This window comes from Orcinus orca, chromosome 5, assembly GCF_937001465.1.
Source record: "Orcinus orca chromosome 5, mOrcOrc1.1, whole genome shotgun sequence".
In the NCBI taxonomy this organism is placed as follows: Eukaryota; Metazoa; Chordata; class Mammalia; order Artiodactyla; family Delphinidae; genus Orcinus; species Orcinus orca.
Genome location: NC_064563.1, coordinates 32,213,585 through 32,238,676, shown reverse-complemented (window position 1 = coordinate 32,238,676; position 25,092 = coordinate 32,213,585). Strand labels below are relative to the sequence as shown.

General features: G+C 35.2%; 1 protein-coding gene across 1 annotated transcript in view; it reads right to left on the bottom strand.

Moving 5' to 3' along the window:
* Positions 1 to 25,092, bottom strand: part of STAG1 (stromal antigen 1) — a 428,313-nt gene that overhangs the window by 233,498 nt on the left and 169,723 nt on the right. The window contains exon 5 of the mRNA XM_033404083.2: positions 12,246 to 12,342. Within this exon, the coding sequence (XP_033259974.1) occupies positions 12,246 to 12,342 (97 nt within the window). The remainder of the gene's footprint in view (positions 1 to 12,245; positions 12,343 to 25,092) is intronic.

The window sequence follows — 25,092 nt, the reverse complement described above, 5'->3', positions numbered from 1 at the left end:
GGATATATGTATACATATAGCTGATTCACTTTGTTGTACAACAGAAACTAACACAACATTGCAAAGCAATTTTACTCCAATAAAGATGTAAAAAAATATATACATAATACACCATGATCAAGTTAAATTCCTTTCAAGTATGCATATTAGATATAACATTAAAAGATCAGGGACTTCACTGGCGCAGTGGCTAAGACTCCATGCTCCCAATGCAGGGGGTCTGGGTTCGATCTCTGGTCAGGGAACTAGATCCCACGTGCATGCCACAACTAAGAGTCCGCATTCAACAACTAAGGAGGCCACGTGCCACAACTAAGGAGCTGGTGAACTGCAACTAAGAAGCCCGTCTGCCGCAACTAAGGATCCCACATGCTGCATCTAAGGAGCCAGTGAGCTGCAACTAAAGGAGCCCTGGAGCTGCAACTAAGGAGCCCATCTGCCACAACTAAGGAGCCCGTGAGTCACAAATAAGGAGCCCGCCTGCACAACTAAGTCCTGGTGCAAATAAATAAATAAATAAATTTTTTTTTTAAAAGGATCAGTGGTAGCCAGGGATGAGGGGTGTAGAGTTGGCAAGGGATAAATAGGAGCATAGGAGGGATTTTTAGGACAGTGAAACTATTAATACCATAGTAGTAGATACCTCATGCATTTGTCCAAACCCACAGAAATTTACAGTGCACCTGCAGACTAAGAAATTCTCCTATAATATGAGTAAACATAGATGTTATGGCCATCAAGCCACGAGGTGCTGCCATGGCTCCCCACTGTGCACCCTGAGGGGAATCAAGATATACAAAAAACAGGACACTGGCCTAAGACAGTTAAGGTGCATATCAAAGGAATGATTTCAAGGAGCCTAGACTCTTGCATCTTCCCATAGATAAAATGTGCTAAATTCATTAACTTAAGATGTCTAGTTTTTCTTTAACAGTAATATTTTGATGTTCTGACTACTTGGTTTTTGTTGCAAAAACTCCTATATACCCTGGTTCCTCCCTTACCTCTTCGAATCAGTCCCTCAGAGCTATCTGAGAGGCTATCTCCTGAGCTTAAGTCCTCAGCAAGTCCTCAAAATAAAACATAATTCTCAACTTTTAGGTTGTGCATTTTTTTCAGTCGACAAACCCTAATTTAAACTATGAACTTTAGTTAATAATAATGTATCAATATTGGTTCATCAATTTTAACAAATGTACAAGGTGTTAATAGGGGAAACTGTGGGGAGGAAAGAAGGGTATATGGGAACTTTGTAATTTTCGCTCTATTTTTTATAGGAGTTTGTGGTTTACAAAAAAAATTAAGTCTACTTAAGAAAAAAAAAGATACTATTTATAAGGAATTTTTTAAATGCCTAAAGTCCAGAAATAAAAATTTTGGTAACACATATATAACACCTTTTCACTCATACACAAAACTATCCTCTAAAATGTTGAATGAAAATAAAGACCTAAATAAAGGGAGCAATATATACAGTGATCATGAACTGGAAGAGTGGATTTTATAAAGATGTAAATTCATCCCCCACTGATGTACAGCAATGGTTCTCAACTTCTGCCCCGCCCCCACCCAGATATGAACAATGAAGGTTGGGGTGGTTGGACAGTGGCAACAGGTACCTATATCCATTAATAAGTAATTGTGATTATTTAAGAATAGAAATTTTAATTTTTCTTCCAAAATTATGTTTATCATTTTGACTAATAATTCTAAGTTGTTAGGACGTAATTAAATTGTTTGGAATTAACTACTTCGAAAAGAAACTTTTAGGGGCTTTTTTTGGCCTATTGATACCATGAAAAAATTACTGAGACAGTAATCAGCCCATGAGATGCAACATTCAGGAAACTCTTGTCGTCACTGTTCCTGAGTGAGATCAATTCTTTAGCAATCCTAACCTCCTAGAAAGCCCTCATGCATTTGGAAATCCACTGTTAGGAACAAGCACTGCAACACAGAACCATTACTTAGTATAACCAACTAAGAAGGTATTTCTAACCCATAATAAGCTTAAGAAACATCCTTAATAACTAAAAAAATCACATTGTCACTGAAAACTATTTATCAATACCTCTGATATATATTTCTTAAATCTGTTATATACTGATGCTAGAATATACCCAAATATGTATGCCTTTACCAGTGGTGTTTTAAACAATAATACTTTGAATATAGAGATAACATATCTTTATTTTGTTATACATAATATCATAAATATTATCATTGTGTTCTTAGTTTCCTCAGAATTTATTTCTATGAAAATTTATGAAGTTACATAGCTTTAAAAATGCATAACTGTAAGTGAACAGTGTTTGAATGAACTTCTCCTTTGTGATCTTTTCCTACTCGACACTGAAAAAACCCTATTATCACACACTGATTTAGTCAGTAGTATATTTTAACTAAGGGTTCCAGAAGTAAAAAGAATTCATTCCAGATGGTTTAAATAAAGAGATTTTAATGAGGAGAACACAGATGTATGAGCAAGGTTAAGGAAACAGCCAGGGCTGCTGATGCAACTTAAAATAGCTAACGCAGGAAACCAATACCATACCCCAGACTCAAGGATCGAGATGAGAAAATAGTAATAAGAGAGCAAAATAGAAGAGGGGCTGCTGAAACTCTACTCACAACATGGTGTTCCAATCTGTCGTGTCATTTGAGGGATGTCCCTTCTAGTCAAAAAGTAGGAAAATAAGTTTTGTAACTTTTTCCTCCCTTACTTGGTTCTCATCTCGCTTTAGCCAAATTTTTTAACATCTTTTTGTTCTTGATTCTTATGTAGTGTTAGAGGAAAATGGGCTGATATGAAAGAACACCAATGTGGATATTGGAAATTACTTTGCAACACAAGGAGTCCTTATAAAATGCAAATCTTATCTCAATAAATAATATAAAGAAATTTCCCCATGTGTCCTTCGCCTTCTGAACTTTCCCTGTAATGTGCCACCATGCAAATGTTTCCAATATTGTTTGAACTGTAGTTTAACCCATCAATCATTTTTATAACTTACAGATTTTGACTTACACTTAATTTTTGTTTTTGTTTTTGTTTTTGTTTTTGTTTTTTTGCGGTACACGGGCCTCTCACTGTTGTGGCCTCTCCCATTGCAGAGCACAGGCTCCGGACGCGCAGGCTCAGCAGCCCAGCCGCTCCACGGCATGTGGGATCTTCCCGGACCGGGGCACGAACCCATGTCCCCTGCATTGGCAGGCGGATTCTCAACCACTGCGCCACCAGGGAAGCCCCTACACTTAATTTTGAGTCACATTTTATTACCACTCCAAGGTAATAAAAAATTTATTCCATGTTTTCTTCTAGTGCTTTTATTATTTCTTTCTATCTGGTATTTATTTGTTCTTTCTTAAAAAAAATTTAGTTTGTTTCTGCTATTTATTGTTGTTTTTATATTTAAACTCCTGATGCACTGGGAATTTATCTTGGTGCACATTATCAAGTAAGGTGTAGATCTGAAATAATTTCAAACATTTTCCACATTTTTATCTTAAAAAGATTTTTTTTTAAACATTTAATTTTATTTATTTTTGGCTGTGTTGGGTTTTCATTGCTGTGCACAGGCTTTCTCTAGTTACAGCGAGAGGGGGCTGCTCTTTGTTGTGGAGCACAGGTTCCAGGCACGTGGGCTTGAGTCACTGTGGCATGTGGGCTCAGTAGTTGTGGCTCACGGGCTCTAGAGCGCAGGCTCAGCAGTTGTGGTGCACGGGCTTAGTTGCTCCACGGCATATGGGATCTTCCCGGCCAGGGCTCGAAACCGTGTCCCCCGCACTGGCAGGCAGATTCTTAACCACTGCGCCACAGGGAAGCCCCTTACAAAGAAGATCTTTTATTCTATCTCTTCTAACTGCCTATTCTAATAAAAAACAAACATACTAATTTATCTATAGTATCTCCATCTCAATAACTTACCAAATTACTGTTTTGTGACACTTTTATTAAAGTACAGTAGTTTACAATATTATATTCCTTTCAAGTGTACAACATCATGTTTAATATTTTTATGGATTTTAAGTTATAAAATATTAGCTATACTCCCTGTGCTGTATAATATATTGTTGCATCTTATCTATTTTATACATAGTAGTTTATCTAACCTTCTACTCCTATTTTGCCCCTCCCCCACCCCTCTTCCAACTAGTAAACTTGAGTTTGTTCTCTATGAGTCAGTTTGTTTTGTTATATTTATTCATTTATTTTTTAGAGTCCATATATCATTGATAACATAGAACAGTTTTCTGTCTCCACCTGAATGATTTCACTAAACAAAATAAATCCTGGTTCCATCCAAGTCCTTGCAAATGGCAAAATTTCATTCCTTTTTATGACTCAGTAATATTGCACTGTGTATATATACCACAACTTCTTTATCCATTCCTCTATTATTGGACACTTAGGTTGCTTCCATATCTTGGCCATTGTAAATAATGCTGCTGTGAACACTGGGGTACATATATCTTTTCAAAATAGTGTTTTCATTTTCTTTGGACATATACCCAGGAGTAGAATTGCTAAGTCATATGGTAGTTCTATTTTCACTTTTTTGAAGAACCTGCATAGAGTTTTCCACAATGGCTACACCAAAGTACATTCCCACGGATGTGGGTCTTTTTAATGATAGCCATTCTGACAGGTGTTCAGTGATATCTCACTGTGCTTTTGATTGGCATTTCCATGATGATTAGTGATGCTGAGCATCTTTTCATGTGGCAGTTGGCCATCTGTAAGTCTTCTTTGCAAACATGCCTACTCAGTCCTCTGTCCAATTTTAATTGGATTGTTTGTTTCTTCAATGTTGAGTTTTATGAGTTCTTTATGTATTTTGGATATTAACCCCTTGTCAAATATATTGTTTGCAAATATTTCTCCTATTCAGTAGGCATCCTTTTCATTTTGTTGACAGTTTTCTTTGCTGTGCAAAAAGCTTTTAAATTTGATGTAGTCCCATTTGTTTATTTTTCCTTTTGTTTCCCTTGCCTGAAGAGAAACATCCAAAAAAATATTACTAAGACTGATGTCAAAGAGAGGACTGTGACTTCTTCCAGAAGTTTTATGGTTTCAGGTCTTAACATTTAAGTGTTTAATCCATTTTGATTTTGTTTCTGTACATTGTGTGAGAAAGCAGTCCAGTTTGATTCTTTTGCATGTATGTGTCCAGTTTTCCCATCACTACTTTTTGAAGAGACTGTCTTTTTCCTATTATATACTCTTGCTTCCTTTGCTGTAGATTAATTGACCACATGTGGGTCAGTTTCTTTCTGGTCTCTATTCTGTTCCAGTGATCTATCTGTCTGTTTTTGTACCAGTACCATACTGTTTTGATTACCATAGCTTTGTAGCATAGTCTGAAATCAGGGAGCAAGATTCCTCCAGCTTTACTCTTTTTAATCAAGATTGCTTTGGCAGTTAAAGGTCTTCTGTGGTTCCATATACTTTTTAGAATTATTCTTGTTCTGTAAAAATCGTCATGGGTATTTTCATATGGATTCTAGTAAATCTGTAGATAGCTTTGAGTATTACGGACATTTTAACAATATTTATTCTTTCAATCTATGAACACGGGATATCTGGTTTTTTGTAACATCTTTAGTTTCCTTCAACAATGTTTTATGAGTATAGATTTTCCACCTCCTTGGTTAAGTTTATTCCTAGGTATTTTATTCTTTTCAATGAGATTTTAAATGGAATTGTTTTCTTGTCTTCTCTGACAGTTCATTACTAATGTTTCGAAAAGCATCAAATTTCTGTATATTAATCTTGTATCCTGTAATGTTACTAAATTCATTTATTAGTTCTAACAATATTTTGGTGGAGACTTCAGGGTTTTCCATATATAGTATCATATCATCTGCAAATAGTGACAGTTTTATTTCTTCCCTTCAAATCTGGATTCCTTTCTTTCTTTTTCTTCTCTGATTGCTGTGGCTAAGACTTCCAATACTATGTTAAATAGAAGTGGTGAGAGTGGGCATACTTGTCTTATTCCTGATTTTAGAAGAAAAGCTTTCAGGTTTCCACTACTGAGTATGATGTTAGCTGTGAGTTTGTCATAAACAGACTTTATTATGTTGCCATGTTTCCTCTATACCAACTTCAATGAGAGTTTTTATCACGACTGAATGTTCAATTTTGTTAACTGAAATGATTATGTGATTTTTATTCTTTTTGTGAATGTGGCATATCACACTGATTGCTTTACAAATGTTGAACCATCCTTGTGTCCCTATATTAAACCCAACTTGGTCATGGTGCATGGTTCTTTTTATATATTGCTGAATTTGGTTTACTAATATTTTCTTGAGGTTTTCTGCAGCTATACTCATCAGAGACATTGGTCTGTAATTTCTTTTTTTCTTTTTTCTTTTGTAGTCTTTGTCTGGTTTTGGTATCTGTGTGATAGTGGCCTCGTAGAATGAATTTGGGGATGTTCCCTCCTCTTCAATTTTTTGGAAAAGTTTGAGAAGGATAGGTAGTAGCTATTCTTCATATGTTTGGTAGAATTCCCCTGTGAAGCCATCCAGACCTGGACCACACTTGCCCTGTTCAGAAGTAAGGCCAGGTCAGAGCCAGCTCTAGACCAGTATGTGGTTCAAACCTCTCATTCCCCAAGGAGGATCCCCGAGCTTCTGACATCCTCTCCTCACTAGGGTGCAAGTCCAGACCTGATCATTTCTCCTCCCTTCCTATCCAACTCCATGTGGATCTTTCTTTAGTCTTGGTTATAGAAAAGCCTTTCTCCCAGCCTACACTTTGTTTCAACGACAGTAGGCACACATGTACTGTATTTCTGAGGTGTTCATGGGGGGGGAGGGAGCTCAGCATCCTCATATTCTGCCATTTTGATCTCCCTCTTTCAGAATTATTATATTGCCTTTATTAGTTTTGCAAACTGTTTCTCTTGAAATTTCTAAACTTTCAATATCACTCCCAAATAGTAATCATACTTCATTTTATTATCCAAATGTGTCAGCTTATATTGCCAATATTAAAGAGGAGTTGTGAGAGTGGACATCCCTGCCTTGTTTGACTTCAGTGAAAATGACTCTACTAGTTTCCCTTGAGCATTATGTTGGCTTTGGGGTTAAAAGGCTTTTTCTTCCTTCCATTTTCTACTTTTCACTCTTTACATATCCCTTTATTCATCAATACTCCTCTGTATACTTCCCCCAAAAAACAAAACTCTTACACAACTACAGTACAATGATCAGAACGATGAAATTAACAATTATGTTCTAACCCACAGAACTGATTTCGGATTTCAGTATTTGTCTCAATAATGTTCTTTTTACCAAAAAAAATCTAAGATCATGCACTGCATTCAGTTCCTTTAGTATCGAATATGGAACAGTTCTCGGAGTCATTTCTTTGTATTTCATGATACTGACGCTTCTAAAGAGTACAGTATATTGTGAAAAATATATCTCAATTTGAGCTCGTCCAACGTTTCCTCATGAGTAGGTTTAGACTCTGAACTTTTGGTAAGAATACTACAAAAGTGAGGTTGAGTTCTTCTTCTAGGTGCATAACACAAAGTACATGCTATTAACTGGTTCTATAACTGGCAGTGTTCGCTTTCATCATTTGTTTATGGTAGTGTCTACCAAGTCTGTACAGGTAAAGTATCAATACCATTTTACCCATAATAGATATCTTGTAAGGAGACAATTTGAGGAGGTAAATACTGTGTTCTTCACTTTCCCCCACTAGTTTTACAGTGCGAGCACTGAGTTAAAAATTTACTTTAGTTTATACTTTTTACACTCGTCAGTGTGGTTATGTTATTTATGCTATGGCATGGCATGGTTCATCTGTTCTGACAGCATCCAGTTTTAGGATTTTCCCTCCATCTTTACTGATTTTTTTTTTCTTTCTGAGTATGTGAAACATGAAGATAACTCCAAAGTCAAGATTATTCAAAAAGTATATTCCAGTAAGTAACATCCCTTTACCTCAATTCCCTCTAAGCTTTCCACTTCATTTACATACACACACACCCAACGGGTAGCCAATCATTCTATCTTATCTTTTTTTTCTTTTTGGTCAAGTGACCAGATACATGTGTATATTCTATTATTTCCCTTTCTTTCTTCTAAAAAAAACCTCGAATACTTTTAGACACTCTTTTGCACTTTGCACTTAAAAAAATGTATCCTGAAAATCTCCTTGCATTTGTCCACAGAGATCTTCCTCATAATTTTTTGCAATGACAAAAAAATCCATTGTATAAGTTGTACCACAGTTTATTCAATCATTGTCGTATATCTCAGCATTTAGGTTGTTCCCAGTATTTTACAAGTACAAACAATATGGTATTTAGTAACCCTATGAATTTGTTTTCATAAAACTGGAGGTATATCTTCATGGCAAATTCCAGAAACAGGATGGCTAGGTCAAAAGATAAAAACATATGTAATTTTGGTAGATAATGTCAAATTTCTTTCCATGAGAATTGTATCAATTTGATTTCCAACAAACAATGTAATAGTGCCTGTTTCCTCACAGCCTAAAAAACAGAGTGTTGTTATAACTTAATTTTTATCAATCTGATAGGCGAAAATGGTATCTTGGTGTAGCGGTATTTTGTAGTTCTCTTCTTTCATATGTTTTAATATCTGCTTACTACAGTTTCACAGGTACTTGGGTCTATTTTAGATTTTTACTATACTGCACTGATGTGAGAGACAGTAAGTTTTCTCTCTTAAACATATTAAGAAAATATGCATCTATGTCTGTTTTATTAGAATGTTTTAAAATCCATTTTGTCAAATGTTTTTTCAGGAACTATGAAAATAGCTGAAAGGAAGTGGCAAGGGATAAGAACAGAAAATTCAGAAATGGCTCTTAAGCCACACTCGTAAGAGAAATACAAATTAAATCATCCAAATACAAAAATTAACCATGGATCAATGACCTACATATAAGATCTAAAATGATAAAACTATTAGAAGAAAACATAGAGATAAATATTCAGGCTCTTAGAATTTGCAATGGATTCTTAGATTTGACACCACAAGCATGAGTAAAAAAATGAAAAAATAGGTAAGTTGGACTTCATAAAAGTTTAAAACTTTTGTTCATCAAAGAATATCTTTAAGAAAGTGAAGAGACAACCTACAGAGCAGGAAGCCAATAGCTGCAAGTTATTAACAGTTGCATGTTGTATATCTGATAAGGGTTTAATATCCAGAATATATAAAGAACTCTAATAACTCACAATAAAAATAAAATCCATCTAATTTTAAAATAAGCACAGGATCAAATACACATTTGTTCAAGAAAGATATACAAATTGCCAAAAGTACATGAAAAGATGCTCAAGATCACTGGTGATTAAGAAAATGCAAATCAAAACCATAATAAGAAATCACTTCATACCCCCTAGGTCAATAAAATTTAAAAATCAGAAAATAAAAGTGTTTTAGAGGATGTGGAGAAATAAGAATCTTCATACATTTCTGGAATTTAAAATGGTGCCGCTGCTGTGAAAACAGTTTGGCAGTTCCTCAAAAAGTTAAAATAGAATTACCATATGATCCAGCAATTTCACTCCTAGGTATTTACACCGAAGAATTAAAAAATAAGTACTCAAGCAGATATCTGTCCACGAATGTTCACAGCAATATTCACAGCAACCAAAAAGTGAAAACCACCCAATGTCCATTGACAGATGAATGGATAAACAAATTGTAACATATACATAAAATGAAATAAATTATCAGTACATGCTACTACCTGGATAAACCTTGAAGACATTATGCTAAATGAAAGACATCAAAAACAAAAGGTCACATATTGGACAATTCCTTTTATATAAAATGACTAAAACAGGCAAATCCATAGGAGTAGAAAGCAGATCAGTGGTTGCCAAGGGTTGCAGGGAAGAAGGGAATGAGGAATGACTACGTAATGAATATTAGGTATTCTTCTGGGGTGATAAAAAGAAGTTTTGATACTAGAGAGAGGTGGTTGCACAACACTGTTAATGTGCTAAAAACTACTGAACTGCCCACTTTAAAATGGTTGTTAATTGTTTAAGTGAATTTCACCTCAATTTAAAAAAATCATACTGACATATTTTTAAATCATTCCTAAGAGCAATACAAAAATTTGATAAAAACGCTTTGTTGAAAAGACCAAGAAGAAACAGACATTTTCATATATTAATGATAGGAGTAAAAATGGGTACAATTCCCATATCAGGAAATTTGGCAATATCTAATATAATTACAAATATATTAACCTACAGACATTCTTCCACCAGGAGCAAGTAAGGTACACACAAAACTACTCACTGTAACAGAAAAAGACTACAGATAATGCAATGGTCTGTTAACAGAAGACTAATTAAATAAATTGTTGTACATACACACAAAGAAATGAATGCTACGATGCTGGAAAAGGGAGGGGAGGGGAGGGGAGGGGAGGGGAGAAGGGAAGGAAGGAAGGAAACCAAGAAAGCTCTCTATACACCAGTATCTTTTTTTGGGGGGGGGTGCGGAAAGAGCATATATTTCCTATTTATATAGATAGACGAATATACAACAAAGTAGTTAAGAGCAATTAACTCTGTGGACATAGATAGGAAGGCAAGAAGTGGTAAAGGCTTTTTGCTTTACATATCTCTTTTTTTTTTTTTTTTTTTTGGTTTTTTGAACCATGGGAATGAATTACAAAAGGAAAAATTTTTAAGACTACCAGTTGTTTTAAAATCAAAACTCAATCTAACAGGACAATTACAGTTTAGACAAGATAACACATGTAAAGCACATCACTCAGTGCTTGCCTTTCCCATTTTAAGACTGTAAAATTAACAAACTCACTTTCCTTCAAATAAACTAATCTCTTGCCAATCCTCACCTGTCTCTATGCTCTAGGATTCAGCCATAAACTCTCTTTATGTCCTACAGTGTGCTGTATTTTCTTGTCTTCCGGAATTTTTACACAGTCTGTTAACTTTGGCCTTTCTCCTCCTCCTTAATTTTCTCTTACTCAACCTCAGTCCCAGGGTAGAGTTTCTTCCTCTGAGATGCATTTTCTTACAAATATCCCCACATTCACACATACACAGAAACACACAGCCTAGGTTGGATCAGAAGCCCCTCCTTGTTATTCCAACACTACCTTCTGGTTAGACATATAGACTTCAGATTGAGACAAGCCTGAATCTAAATCGTGAATTTGGCACTTACAAACTGTATGATGTCCAAAAACGAACCTAAGCCCTGTATTCTCAGTTTCCTGAACTACAGAATAAAAATCACATCTGACTGATAGTAGTGTCAAACCAATATTAAATGAGCTAATGTATGTAAAGCACACAGCTTGGCACATACTAGTCATTAAACTGTAACCAGTTTTATTATTATTACTTTCATGGCACTGAGCACTTTAGTAAACTTTAGTAAACTAGTGGTATATTTCCCTCTTTTTCTTTGCGATAAAGCCTTCTTTAAAAATTAAACTTACTCTTAATACTGGGGCAGAGACTGTCTTGATAATATCTGTATACTTTGGAACAGTGCTTAGTATAACTTAGGTACTCTGTAAATATTTGATAAACTTATGTCAATATGGTGAGCGATAACTTAGAAATAAGAAAACCTTCAAGAAATCAATTTGATCAGTGATCTCAATAAAAGACAACCATTCTTTCTGTATCAGTAAGTAAAGAACGGTGTTTACCAACTGATTTTCCCCATGTAGCACATTTAACCTGTTAATATTTATTCTAGAGAAAAAAAGTATCTATCAGTTATCTATTAATATGATAAAAATAAAACTTTACTTTTAACAAATTGTCTATGGATTCCAAATGACTGTAAACTTAAGAAAAACTGATTTTCATACTTATGTTACCTTGAATTATTTAAGCTTCAAGCATTTCATCTATAACATGAGGACTCAATGAATTTTAGCAACTAGCACAGTTTACAATATGGAGCACAGATACAAATAATATCAGTAAATATTAATTATAAAATCTTATGATCTAAAAAGCCAATTCATTAATTTAAGATTTCCTTCAAAATATTAAAAAATTCAGAAGTCTGTTGAGTAAAACTGAACCAGAAAAAAAAGAGAAATATACTTAAATAAAAATAATTTTATCAGAAAAAGATGAGCACATAATTCCAGGATCAATTATAAAATGACTAACACAAGGTAAAGTAAAATTGACACTGCTGGACTGACAGTCTTAATGTACATCATTTATTCCAACATTCTGTACCTCGACATCCTGAACACTGGATAAAAAAGTTGATTAAATCCAGAAGTGCGATGTCCCTGTCTTGTTTATATGATTCAATCCAGTCATCAACCACAGACTGTGGGGGGGAAAAAAACCATAAAATTAAAAATTAAAAAATTTATATTATAGCAAATAAATTTTCAAAAAATTCCTGTTTTTCCATGTGTATCTATTTAAACAAGCAAACTACTTACCTAAAATTATCTCTCTGTAGCCAAATAAAACTAGAGATTCCCTCATGTTGAAAGGCAATTCAAAGGTAAATTACTAGGTTTCAGAAATTTGTGCAAAATAGAGCACAATATAAGCCTGACTTTACCAGTCACATTAAGTCCAATAATTATTAAACAACTATAGATACTAATATTCAAACCATACTATGAAAATAACTAAAAAAGTAACTTCACTTATACATAGATATAAGCTTTCTGAGTATCAGAAAACCCAGCAGAGAATAAAAAGAATACACACCATATATAATAAAATGCATTTTTTTCCCAGGTATACAAGGATGACTCAATATTAGGAACTCAATTCAATTTATCAACAATGTAAAGAAGAAAAATAAATGATTTTAATACTAGATCTCAAAAAGGTATCTGATAAAAATCCTGCAGCCAAGCTTAATAAAAAATGTCTAGAAAAACTAGTGTTATGTGATATGTTGGTAAACAACATAAAGACAAAGACTACAACATATTTGTTGTTGAAATCCTTAACACTTTTCAGCTCTAAAAAAGAATGAGGCAAGGATGCATCCCTAAGCATTCAACACAGATTTTAAAAGTTTTTAGTTTGTGCAAAAATTAGTAAAGTATCAGGAAACACAATTCTCCTTTCCTATAGTTGATAAGAAAATTTGAGTCTCTACCAAACTGACTTGAAAGATTAATAAAAAAATTTGACAAGACAACTGACAAAAGATAAATGTACCAAATAAAATTTTAATATTGGCAATATATAAGAAATATAAATAGATTGAGAAGGCTGTTCACAATGAAAATCATCTAAAAACAAACTCAAAGACTGTATAAATTTTAATGATGAAAATTATAAAAAATTTACAGGATATGGAAAATGACCTAAATAAGTTTCATATACTGAATTTTTTAAAAAAGATTTAGTGCTGTATCAATAAAGTCTTTCCAAATTGCTAGATAAATTTAATGTGATTCCACTTAGCATACTACCAGGCAGAATTGTTGAGGGTCTTTCTGGGGGTGGGAGGTGGGAAAGCACAGGAGACCAATAAAAATAATTTTTAAAACAATTTTAAATAAATTTTTAGTTTTGTACTTAGGTATAATTATATACAGTAAATGCGTAAATCTTAAGTTACTCCTTGATGAAAGTTTACATATACATACACCTGTATAACCATAACCAAAATGAAAATATAAAAAAATTTCCAGAACTGAAACAGGCCACCTCATGTTCCATTCCAGGCAGTAACCATCACAAATGTCAACAGTTTAACTATTATTCCTTTACAGTAGATATGTTTTTAAAATTCATATAATACTGTGCTTTGTGTTTGATTTCTTCCAGCCAATGTTTTATCAGTGAGATTCAGTCATGTTATAGTATGTGTTATCAGTAGTTCCGTGTTTGTACTGCTGGATAGTATTTCATTGTATTAATATAGCATATTTTATAACCCATTTTACTACTGATGTACATGAGAGTCGTTTCCATTTTAGGGCTATCACAAATAAAATTGTTATGACCATACCTGTACACATTGTTTGACATAAACATTTTTTCTGCAGTATATATACCTAGTAGCAGACTTATTAACAAACAGAATACATATATATTGAGGGCCAGTACACAATGTCATCCAATTTTCCAAAACAGATGTATTAAATTATACATCCTCCAGCAATGTATGACATTAGGTGCTCCACATCCTCACCAATACCAGGTGTTGTCAGCCCTTTTATTTTAACCCATTCTGCTGGAGCGTACCCCTTTCCCTTCTTTAATGATCTCTTCTGAGGAGCAATCGTATTTCCTTTTCTAATATGAAAGGGGGACTTTATCATTAACTGCTGATGTATATAACACTGTTTCTCTGTCTCATCACATTAGTGTCTGGAAGATTTTGTTTTAAAAGTACAAAGAAAATACAACGGTGGTAGGAGAGGCTAAAAAGAAAAAGAAAGAACAGCATGGTATCTGTTCAGGGTTCACTTCTGTTGCATAATGTGTTCAGGCCCTCTTGGCTAAAAATGGTGGTGAGGCCTAAGAATGGATAGAGCAGGTTAACAATGACTTTGAGACTCAGGAGCAAAGCAGAAATGCTTTGTGACCCAGGTAATGAAGTATGGCACAAAGCAGAGAAGGAAGCCATTTCCCCACTTCTATATGGGGCCCAGCATTGTGAACACACTCTGAACATGGTGACCAAATTTTTCTTTAGCTCCCAAAGCACAAATATTAATTTATAATCCCACCAGTTGTATATGAAGAGCACAAAACATTCTGAATAAATAAGGCTAATGAGGAGGGACTTGCAGTAGAAATATTAAAATAATACAAAAATACTGAAAACAATATAGATTGAAAGTAATGTAGGCCTAGAAAAGTAATACAAGACAGTAGAGCATAGAAACAGATCCAGGTATATTTAAAACAAGCTATAACAGAGGAGATATTTCAATTTTAGATGGAAAAGGGTGGTTTATTTAATAAATAATACTGATATAATTGGTTATTCACCTGGAAGGAAACAAAGTTATACCTTTTAAAAGTTATCAGAGACGTGTAGGGGCAAAGGTATCTAAACAACTAATACAATACCGTAGTGAAGAATTCAATACAGAATGTATTTATTATTTATTTACCCATTCAACCATTCTGTATCTTTTGATTAGAGAACTTAGTGAATTTACATTTAAAGTAACTACTGATAGGTATGTGCTTATTGCCATTTTGTTAATTGTTTTCAAGCTGTTTTTGTAGTTCCTCTCTATTCCTTTCTTCTTCTCTTGCAACAAATGAACATGGCAATGTAACATACCAAAATTTATGGGATGCAGCAAAAGCAGTTCTAAGAGAGAAGTTCACTGTGATAAATACCTACCTCAAGAAACAAGAAAAATCTCAAATAAACAACCTAATTTTACATCTCAAGGAACTTAAAAAAAAAAGAAAAATGAAGCCCAAAGTTAGTGGCAGGAAGGAAATAATAACGATTAGAGCAGAAATAAATGAAACAGAGACTAAAAAGCCAACAGAAAAGATCAATGAAACTAAAAGCTGGTTCTTTGAAAAAATAAACAAAATTGACAAACCTTTACCTAGACTCATCAAGAAAAAGAGAACTCAAAAAAATAAAATCAGGGCTTCCCTGTTGGCACAGTGGTTGAGAGTCCGCCTGCCGATGCAGGGGACGCGGGTTGGTGCCCCGGTCCGGGATGATCCCACATGCCGTGGAGCCGCTGGGCCTGTGAGCCGTGGCCGCTGAGCCTGCACGTCCGGAGCCGGTGCTCCGCAACGGTAGAGAGGCCGCAGCAGTGAGAGGTCCACCGCAAAAAAAATAAATAAATAAATAAATAAAATAAAATAAAATAAAATCAGAAATGAAAGAGAAGTTACAACTGATTCCATAAAAATGCAAAGGGTCATAAGAGACTACTATGAACAATCATATGCCAACAAATTGGACAACCTAGGAAAAAAATGAGTAAACTCCTAGAAACATACAACCTAGTAATACTATATCATGATGAAATGGAAAATCTAAACTGACCCCAATTACTAGCAAAGATTTTGAATCAGTAATTAAAAACCTCCCAACAAACAAAAGTCCAGGACCAGAAGGCTTCACTGGTGACTTCTAACAAACATTCTAAGAATTAATGCCAGTCCTTCTCAAACTCTTTCAAAAAAAGGAAGAGAGCGGAAATCTTCCAAACACATTTTATGAGGCCAGTACTACCCTGATACCAAAACCAGAAAAAAAATGCCACAAGAAAAGGCCAATATTCCTGATAAACATAGATGCAAAAATCCTCAACAAATATTAGCAAATCAAATTCAACGATGCATTAATAGGATCATATACCATGACTGAGCAGGATTTAGTCCTGTGATGCAAGGATGGTTCAAGATGCAAAAATAAATGTGATACACATTAACAGAATAAAAGATAAAAACTGCATGATCATATCAATAAGTGCAGGAAAAGCTTCTGACACAATACAGTATTCATTTATGACAAAAACTCTAAAACAAACTGGGTATAGAAGGAACAAACCTCAACACAATAAAGGCCATATATAACGCCCACAGCCAACATTACTCAATAGTGTAAGGCTGAAAAGATTTTCTCTAAGATCAGGAAAGACCAGAGTGAACAAACACTCTCATCACTCCTAGTCAACATAATACTAGAAGTCCTAGCCAGAGCAATCAGTCAAGAAAAATAAAAGGTATCCAAATAGAAAAGGAAGAAGTAAAACTTTTTTTTTCAGATGATATGACCTTCCATACAGAAAATCTTAAAGACTCCATCAAAAAACTGTTAGAAAAAATAAACTTATTAAGTTGCAGGATACAAAATCAACATACAGAAAGCAGTTGCATTTCTATACTACATAAAATTGCATTTCTATATTACATCAAATTTAATAAATCACTAAATTTAATAGCAAAAACTCCAATTTAAAAGTTGGCAGAGAAACTGAATAGTTTTCCAAAGAAGGAATACAACTGGCCAAGAAATACGTGAAAAGACGCTCAACATCACTAATCATCAGGAAAATGTAAATCAAAACCACAATGAGATATTAATGTCACACCTGTTTGGAACAGCTATTAAAAAGATAAGAGATAACAAGTGTTGGTGAGGGTGTGCATTGCTGGTGGGAATGCCAACTGGTACAGCCACTATGTAACACAGTACAGATGTTCCTCAAAAAATTAAAAAATAGAACTACCATATGATCCAGAAATCCCACTTCTGGGTATATATGCAGAGGAATTAAAATCAGGATTTTATTAAAATATCTGCACTTCCATGTTCACTGCATTCACAATAGCCAAAATATGGAAACAACCTCAGTGTCTGTTAAAAGATGAATGGATAAGGAAAATGTGGTGTGTATATATATATATATATATACACACACACACACACATATATATATATACACACACAATGGAATACTAATTCGTCCATGAGAAAGAAGGAAATCCTGCCACTTGCAACAACTTGAATGAACCTTGAAGGCACTGTACTAGGTGAAGTAAGTCAGAGAAAGACAAATACTATATGATAACACTTATATGTGGAATCTAAAAAAAAAGCCAAACTCAGAGAAATAGACACAGAGTAGTATTTACCAGGGCTTGAGGGTAAGGGAAATGGTGAGAAGTTGGTCAAAGGGTACAAACTTCCAGTTGAAAGATTAACAAGTTCTGGGGATACAACATACAGAACAGTGACTATAGCTAATAATACTGTATTATATACTTGAATGTTGCTAAAAGAGTACATCTTAAATGTTCTCACCAGAAAAAACAAATGGTAATAATGTGAAGGGATGGAGATGTCAGTTAAAGCTATGGTGGTAATTATTTTGCAACATGCAAATGTATCAAATCAACACACTGTACACCTTAAACTTACACAATCTTATAGTCAATTTTATCTCAATAAAGGTAGAGGAAATAAAAAAGAAAAAACTGCCCATCTAGAATTTTGTTATCTGGCCAAAAGGTATCTTTCAAGTAAAAGCAACATAAAAACTTTTCAAAGAAAACTAAAACAAAACCAAGCAGATAGACTAATAAACACTCCTCTTGAAAGAAAACTACCCAGACTGAATAAAAATCAATCACATGATATTTACAAGAAACACACTTTAAATATAATAGCACAGATAGGTTGCACTAAAAGGGAGAAAAAATGTATACCATGCAAACATTAACTATAAAAAAAGCTGTTATCACTATGTTTACAGCAGACAAATCAAAACAAGGAATTACAAACATAAAAAAAAAACATACTTTATGGGACTTCCTGGTGGCGCAGTGGTTAAGAATCTGCCTGCCAATGCAGGGGACACGGGTTTGAGCCCTGATCTGGGAAGATCCCACATGCCATGGAGCAACTAAGCCCGTGTGCCACAACTACTGAGCCTGTGCTCTAGGGCTCACGAGCCATGACTACTGAAGCCCGCACCAGCCCGCACCTAGAGCCCATGCTCCACAAGAGAAGCCACCTCAATGAGAAGCCCACACATCACAAGGAAGAGTAGCCCCCGCTCACTGCAACTAGAGAAAGTCCACGCACACCAACGAAGACCCAATGCAGCCATAAATAAATAAATAAATTTAAATAATAAATAAATAAATGTCAGTGTTTACATTATTAAAAAAACATACTTTATAATAATAAAGTGCTACATTCATCAGAAAGATAAAACAATTATAATTTTTTACATACCAAATAACAAGAGTCCCAAAATACATAAAGCAAAAAACTGAACTGAAAGTAAAAATATGCAAATCGATAACCACAGTTGAGATTTTTACTGCATGTCTATTGGCAACTGATAAAAGAAGCAAACACACAAAAAATAGCAAACACACAGAAGATTTGAACAGCACTGCTAATAAACATGACCTAATCAACATGTGTAATTACAACACCAACAATTAGAGAATACACATTCATTTTAGGTACACACTGAACATTCACCAAAAGATCAAAAAGCAAGTCTTTATGAGTTTTTAAGGATGGAAAAAACACAGGGCACATTCTCGGACCATTTTAGATTTAAATTAGACATCAGTAACAAAAACGTTACCTAAAATATCCCCAAATGTTTTGGTAATTAGGGAATATTTTGAAGTGACTGATAATGAAAATACAACATATCAAAATTTGTAGAATGCAGGTAAAATAGTGCTTAGAGGGAAATTTATAGCTTCACATACTTTATAATAAAAGAAGTTCTAAATCAATGATTTAAGCTCCCACCTTAAGAAACACACATTACATTTAAATGTTGGTTGTCCTCAATTAGGGAGCAGGGAAAGATATTACTCCAAGATTACAAGAAGAAACATTTCTAATAACATATCCACAGCCTCTCAAAGAGGTCATAGCCTTAGAACATCTAAAATACGAGGTATAGTCACACAGTCATTCTGGGACCTAAGCTGACAGAGGCTCTATTATCCTCTCTAAGAGGTTTCTAAGGTTGATCCTGAAAAGTCAATATCCAGCTGATGAAGAAGTAAACACAGAAAAGCATGGCAGATTTTTGTAATTCAGCTTTGGAAGTAGTACATGTCACTCTCTCTAATACTTCATTGGCTAAAACTTGTAAACTAGCCACATCTAGATAGAAGGGGAGCAGAGGGCTTCCCTGGTGGCGCAGTGGTTGAGAGTCCGCCTGCCAATGCAGGGGACACGGGTTCGTGCTCCGGTCTGGGAAGATCCCACATGCCGCGGAGCGGCTGGGCCCGTGAGCCACGGCCGCTAAGCCTGCACGTCCGGAGCCTGTGCTCCACAACGGGAGAGGCCACAACAGTGAGAGGCCCGCATACCGCAAAAAAAAAAAAAAAAAAAGTGGGGGAGCAGAAACATGAAGTCTGTTTTGGCCAGTACCCTCCTGGAACTTTCTCCACGATGAAAAAAGAAAAATAAATTTTTGATAAGTGGCCAGTCATCTCTGCCAAAATCTGCCCCTGTGGCTATAAATATTTATATGCAGCCTTCTTCCTACACAGAAATAATACTCACCTGCATGGATACTGTAAGTACTGTTTACTGGGGCAAAAATACTATCAATTTAAATGTCTATAAAAGAAGGTTTCACCAAACTAGAATAAAATGTAACTATACAAATGAGCTGTACTGATACGTTAGCACTAATGATACAGTAAGTTATTTGTGACATATTAATTAAAAAGAGAAACATATGATTCTTTTAAAGTAAATGGTATCACACACATGCATTTATAGTAGCATACAAACAGATATACAAAAATTCAAACTGTGACACTGACAGGCTTGCCCTTGATTCATTCCAAGAAGTTTAAATCTAAGACTTTACTAAAATGAAAATCTCTGAGAACTTAGCCACAGATCCTTAAAGGGAAACCATAAGCCAGCATCTGAATCACAGATAACAGTCAAATGATAAATATCATGACATTTGCTATATGATTTTATCATATTACAGTATAAGAAGAAATTTGTAGTTGTTAGAAGTATAATATTTTTAAAACTGAGAAAGAAAAACTAAAGAGAAAACAAAAGAAAATGTCAAGGATAAGAAGAGGAAATAGAAATATGTGAAAAAGAACAGTCAATGTCGTGGTTAAAAATGAGTTTTAAATCTGCCTCTAAGCTTCTTATAAACTAAACCTAAAAAAAAGATAATCAATTCAATATGGATATCTACACAGTACACTGAGTGCACATTCTTCAAACTCTATTAGATAAATATACTTCTTTTGGCAGACCATTTGATAGGACCTCGGTAAAACAGACAAGGTCATAGAGAATTAGTATTCTATATTGTTGCTTAAGAGTAGATTCATTTGCTTTGGAGAAATACAAGCAGATGGCAATATAGTTACTTCATAAACTAAAGACCCTAACTAGGAATCTTAAATGAATAAAGGGCCCTCCCTCTTCCCAACCAAGAATCACTATATAATAAATTAATATTTAGATGATTTTTTTCACCATAGCCCTTAGTAATATCATATACATGTTTTCTGTGAATGCAAATAAAAAAATAAATACTACATAGGTAGACTAAGAGTTCTTTATTACTCCATGAAACTAGACTGTTATTTTACCCTCAGATATGAGCTAAAATGTTCTTGGTTTTCAGAGTTCTCTAAAGGCTGCTTTTTCTTCTTGTTGATTTTTGTGTTTTAACTAACTGCAGTTTCTGGCCAATCTGATCATATCACTGTCCTTTTACACAACTGTATTATCGCCTAAACTTAGAGAATTTGTTTTTAAGCTCAGATAAATGGTGTGACATCACATGACAGGCCAGATTTTATTCCAGAGTTACGAACGGAATCACAGATTGTAATATCATTTAAATGCCATTTTCAGAAAAATAACTCCCATTTCATACTTTTACTTGATGCTAATCTTAGTTTTGTTTTTCTTTTGTTTTGTATTATTCAGACTGTGAAACAGAAAGCTTCTGTCAACAAGTATACTTTTCAGTTTAATCTGATAACCTAACTAGGTCTGAAGCTGAGTACTGTAATAGTGATGTCTAAATAAATTGGTACAGATAAATTAAAATGACATTTTAAATATCAATTCTCTTAATGTAAAGTTTTTATATTCTTGGCCTCAGAGGAATTGCAGGGGACTATTACAATAAGCTGAGTTGCCTCCTACTCCTAAGCCTGGGAAAACATTATCCAATTAACAGAACTGTTGGTTAGTGTGATACAGGAATGGAGACCATGTCAACACCTATTATATATGAATTTGTGCCAGTGGAGGGATCCTAATAATTTGGATTTGACCACCCAAACTGAAAAGAGCCTTAAGAAGTCAAAGCAAAATAATATGCCTAAAAGACTCAGCAATCAAGAAGGAGAAAAGAAAAAGTAAATTGGGTATATATGAAACAGATGGGAGATTTAAAGCATAAAAAGACTTTCTGGAAGTCTAAAAAAAAAAAGACTATCAAATTTAAATATTCATTGGATCAACCTAAGAATAATCACTATAGAGAATGAATTTAACATCCTGGAAGTTGAATGGGGAAAAAAATCTCAACACAAAATAAAAATACAGAAATGGAATTCATGAGGTAAGGGATAAAAGATTTGGTAGATATAGCTAAGACTAACAAGTACAGGTGTTTGAGATGGGGAAAAAAGAGAATACAATTAAAGTGATCATTTTAAGAGGAAAAACCACCTGATCAGTGAAAGATTTACATCTGTACATTAACATAGCTTATCTAGTTGTTGCCAGAATTAATGGGAAAATGACACATATAAGCAAGTCAAGATAAAATTCATAAATTCCAAGGAAAAAGAGAAAATCTCATAAATGTCAGGACCAACAGTTAAAGTCAGATAATCTATACAAACTCCACCTCTACATACAGAGCATCCAATCTGCATTCAATGCCTCTCTCTTAAGAAAGCAAATAGCTGCCAACACCAGACATTTAAGGAAAGCCTCTTCATCAGTTATCAATTTACTGTGCCTTGGCTCCAAAGCTACTCTTCAGTATCTGCTCTATAATAATGAACGGGACTTTATAAGCATTTCTCTTTCACAGTAAGCACTATTTAAGCTTTATTAGCATAGAGCTCTGGAAGGACACTGCAGAAGGAAAGGGGTTTTCTCTTCCTGATTTTGGTATGTCAGAGTCTAGCTTTTCTTGCTCTTGCTACATAGTCCAATAGCAGCAAGTGCATAAAAGGAAATCCAGTGGTGTTTGTCCCAGGCTCACGCCAAGAGTATGCAGTCCTTTGGCAACCTTGTACTCCAGCCTGGGATTAGTGATTACCCTCCTAATGCAGCCCTACTGACATAGACACTGGCAGGCTTCAGGTCTCATGCTGGCAGCAGTGCTGCATCTTTCTCTGTACAACTGTCTACCATGCTGAACATGACTGTACCTCAGAATATTGTTTCCTGCTGCCCAGAAACTGTGAACCAGCTCTGGTTAAGGCAATCCAGTGAACTTCTCTGTCATTCAGCAGGCTGTAACTCCACTTTCTCCAACAAGGTCTGAACCCCCGCCTGGGGAAGGGAACCCCTCTCTTCCAAGGCTGTCTTTCCTTGAGAAATCTCCTTCAGCCCTAGAAGATTTAGTGTTATTTTTACATCTTTATAGTTAACTCTTCTATCATAGTTTAGCAATTATGTATAATGCATTTTACCAATTCAAATTACTCTGTAGTTTCGACTCCTGACTGAATCCAGACTGGTACAGAATTAGTCCCAGGAGTGGTTCCAAATGATAAACCAGTAAAGATAAGATTTGGGGACTGGTTTGGTCATGCCCTTGGGATTAAGCACAGGGCTGAGCTGCTCGCCAAGGAAATGGGATGCTAGTAATCTATGGCATACAGTAGTTTCAGAACAGTGACGCTAACACCTGTGGTACACTGTGATGAAGTGTCAACTCAAGCACATGCCTTGGGAACTTAAGTGGCTGCTATGTTTGCTATTACAGCAGTAGTGAGAACTGTGAGGACAGCAGTATGAGATAGATACTTTTGTGTACAATTGAGCACTTAGAAAATGACAAGCTCAAGTCCATTAACTCTCAGCTTAAGTCACAGTGTGAGAACCAGAGAGCTTCCATGATTCCCCTGGAAGAATCTCTTCTTTCTTATACGTATGGGGCTGATATTGCCGAAGGTCAAGCTAAAAATTTAATTGTGTAGGTTGCTGAATTACAAAAACAGCTGAATTCAATCTCATCAAGTTTCTCATTTGAAAATTAAAACCTTGATCGGGAAAGACTGAGATCCTGAAATTAGAATGGAGATATCTAGTTGGTCTTAGACGAAACTAACAATTTTGAGCTCTTTCCCACTCCCTTAGCCCCTCACCACTAATTGTGAGCCTTCCACACCAGTGGAAGTAGCTTGCTTTCCAGCATCTAAGAACACTAGCCTCCCATGGCTTGAAAACCTTCTGATGATCTCACATGGGCAGATGCCTTGAAGGGGGTTGCTCATTCTCCTGAAGACCCACCACAATCAACTCCTTTTGCCATTAGATCCGTAACTAGGGTCAAATCTCAGCATGCTCCAGGGGGACAGGTACACACTATGACCCAAGAGGAAATAGCTTACATACCCAACAGAAATTGGAGAACCATGTGTGGAGTAGATTCCTGAAGTATTTGACCAAAGAGAATGAAATATAATGCTACATCAGGGCAAATTAATTGACATGGGTGCACTCAGTAGAGATAACAGATTTACTACATTAGTCCATGTACCTGAAAATGGCTCTAATTATTAATTATCTAGTTGGTGCACTAAAAGTTGGATTTAAAGGCTGAGATGCCAGAGCTTTCCTGGCACTGATATGGATGGAGGGAGGAAAGAATCTAATGATTTAGGGAATTGGACTGGATTTATCACGTGAGAATTTCATACTGCTATTCCTCAACTATGTTATACAAAAGGGCCCAGAAAGCAATTAGTGAAGGGAGGAGCTACATCTCCCATTCTTACAAAGGTCTGTGGTTACTCTCCTGTGTGAGCCTGGTATGAGTGTAGGGGATGTGGTCATTAAGAAGATCATCAATGGAGATGATGACAGCCAAGCTAATACAGCCCAAGTGGCTATACTTAATCGTCAAAGACAAGGTGGGTTCATTACCTGTAAGGGGAGGCAGGGATGTACTTGTCACCAGAATGATTTGGCCCACAGAAATTTTTGATAGCAGCTAACTGATTACAGTGCCCCTGGGAACAAAACAGGTGGGCAGCCTAGTAGAATACTGTTTAATTTATATAACAGGAAAAACTCTAGGTCTGGTAGCCAGAAGTCTAACTTTGTCTCCAACACATTGGAGAGTTATAGCCTTCTCACCAGTTACTAAACCTGGGTTAGCTCACAGATCCAGAGTCAGTTGAACAAAGTGGAAACCAGGTCCCTTGAAAAAGGAGCCTGCACAGCTATTGCAAGTCACACCATACACCTCTAATTCTTCCCCAGAGACTTGCAGCCATTAATCAGAGGTACTACGTACTGTAAAAAGGAAACACTCACTCTCATTAATAGACACTGTCTCTGAATCGCCCTTATTTCCTGGCACTGAGGTCCACAAGTTAAATTAGAGGCTTA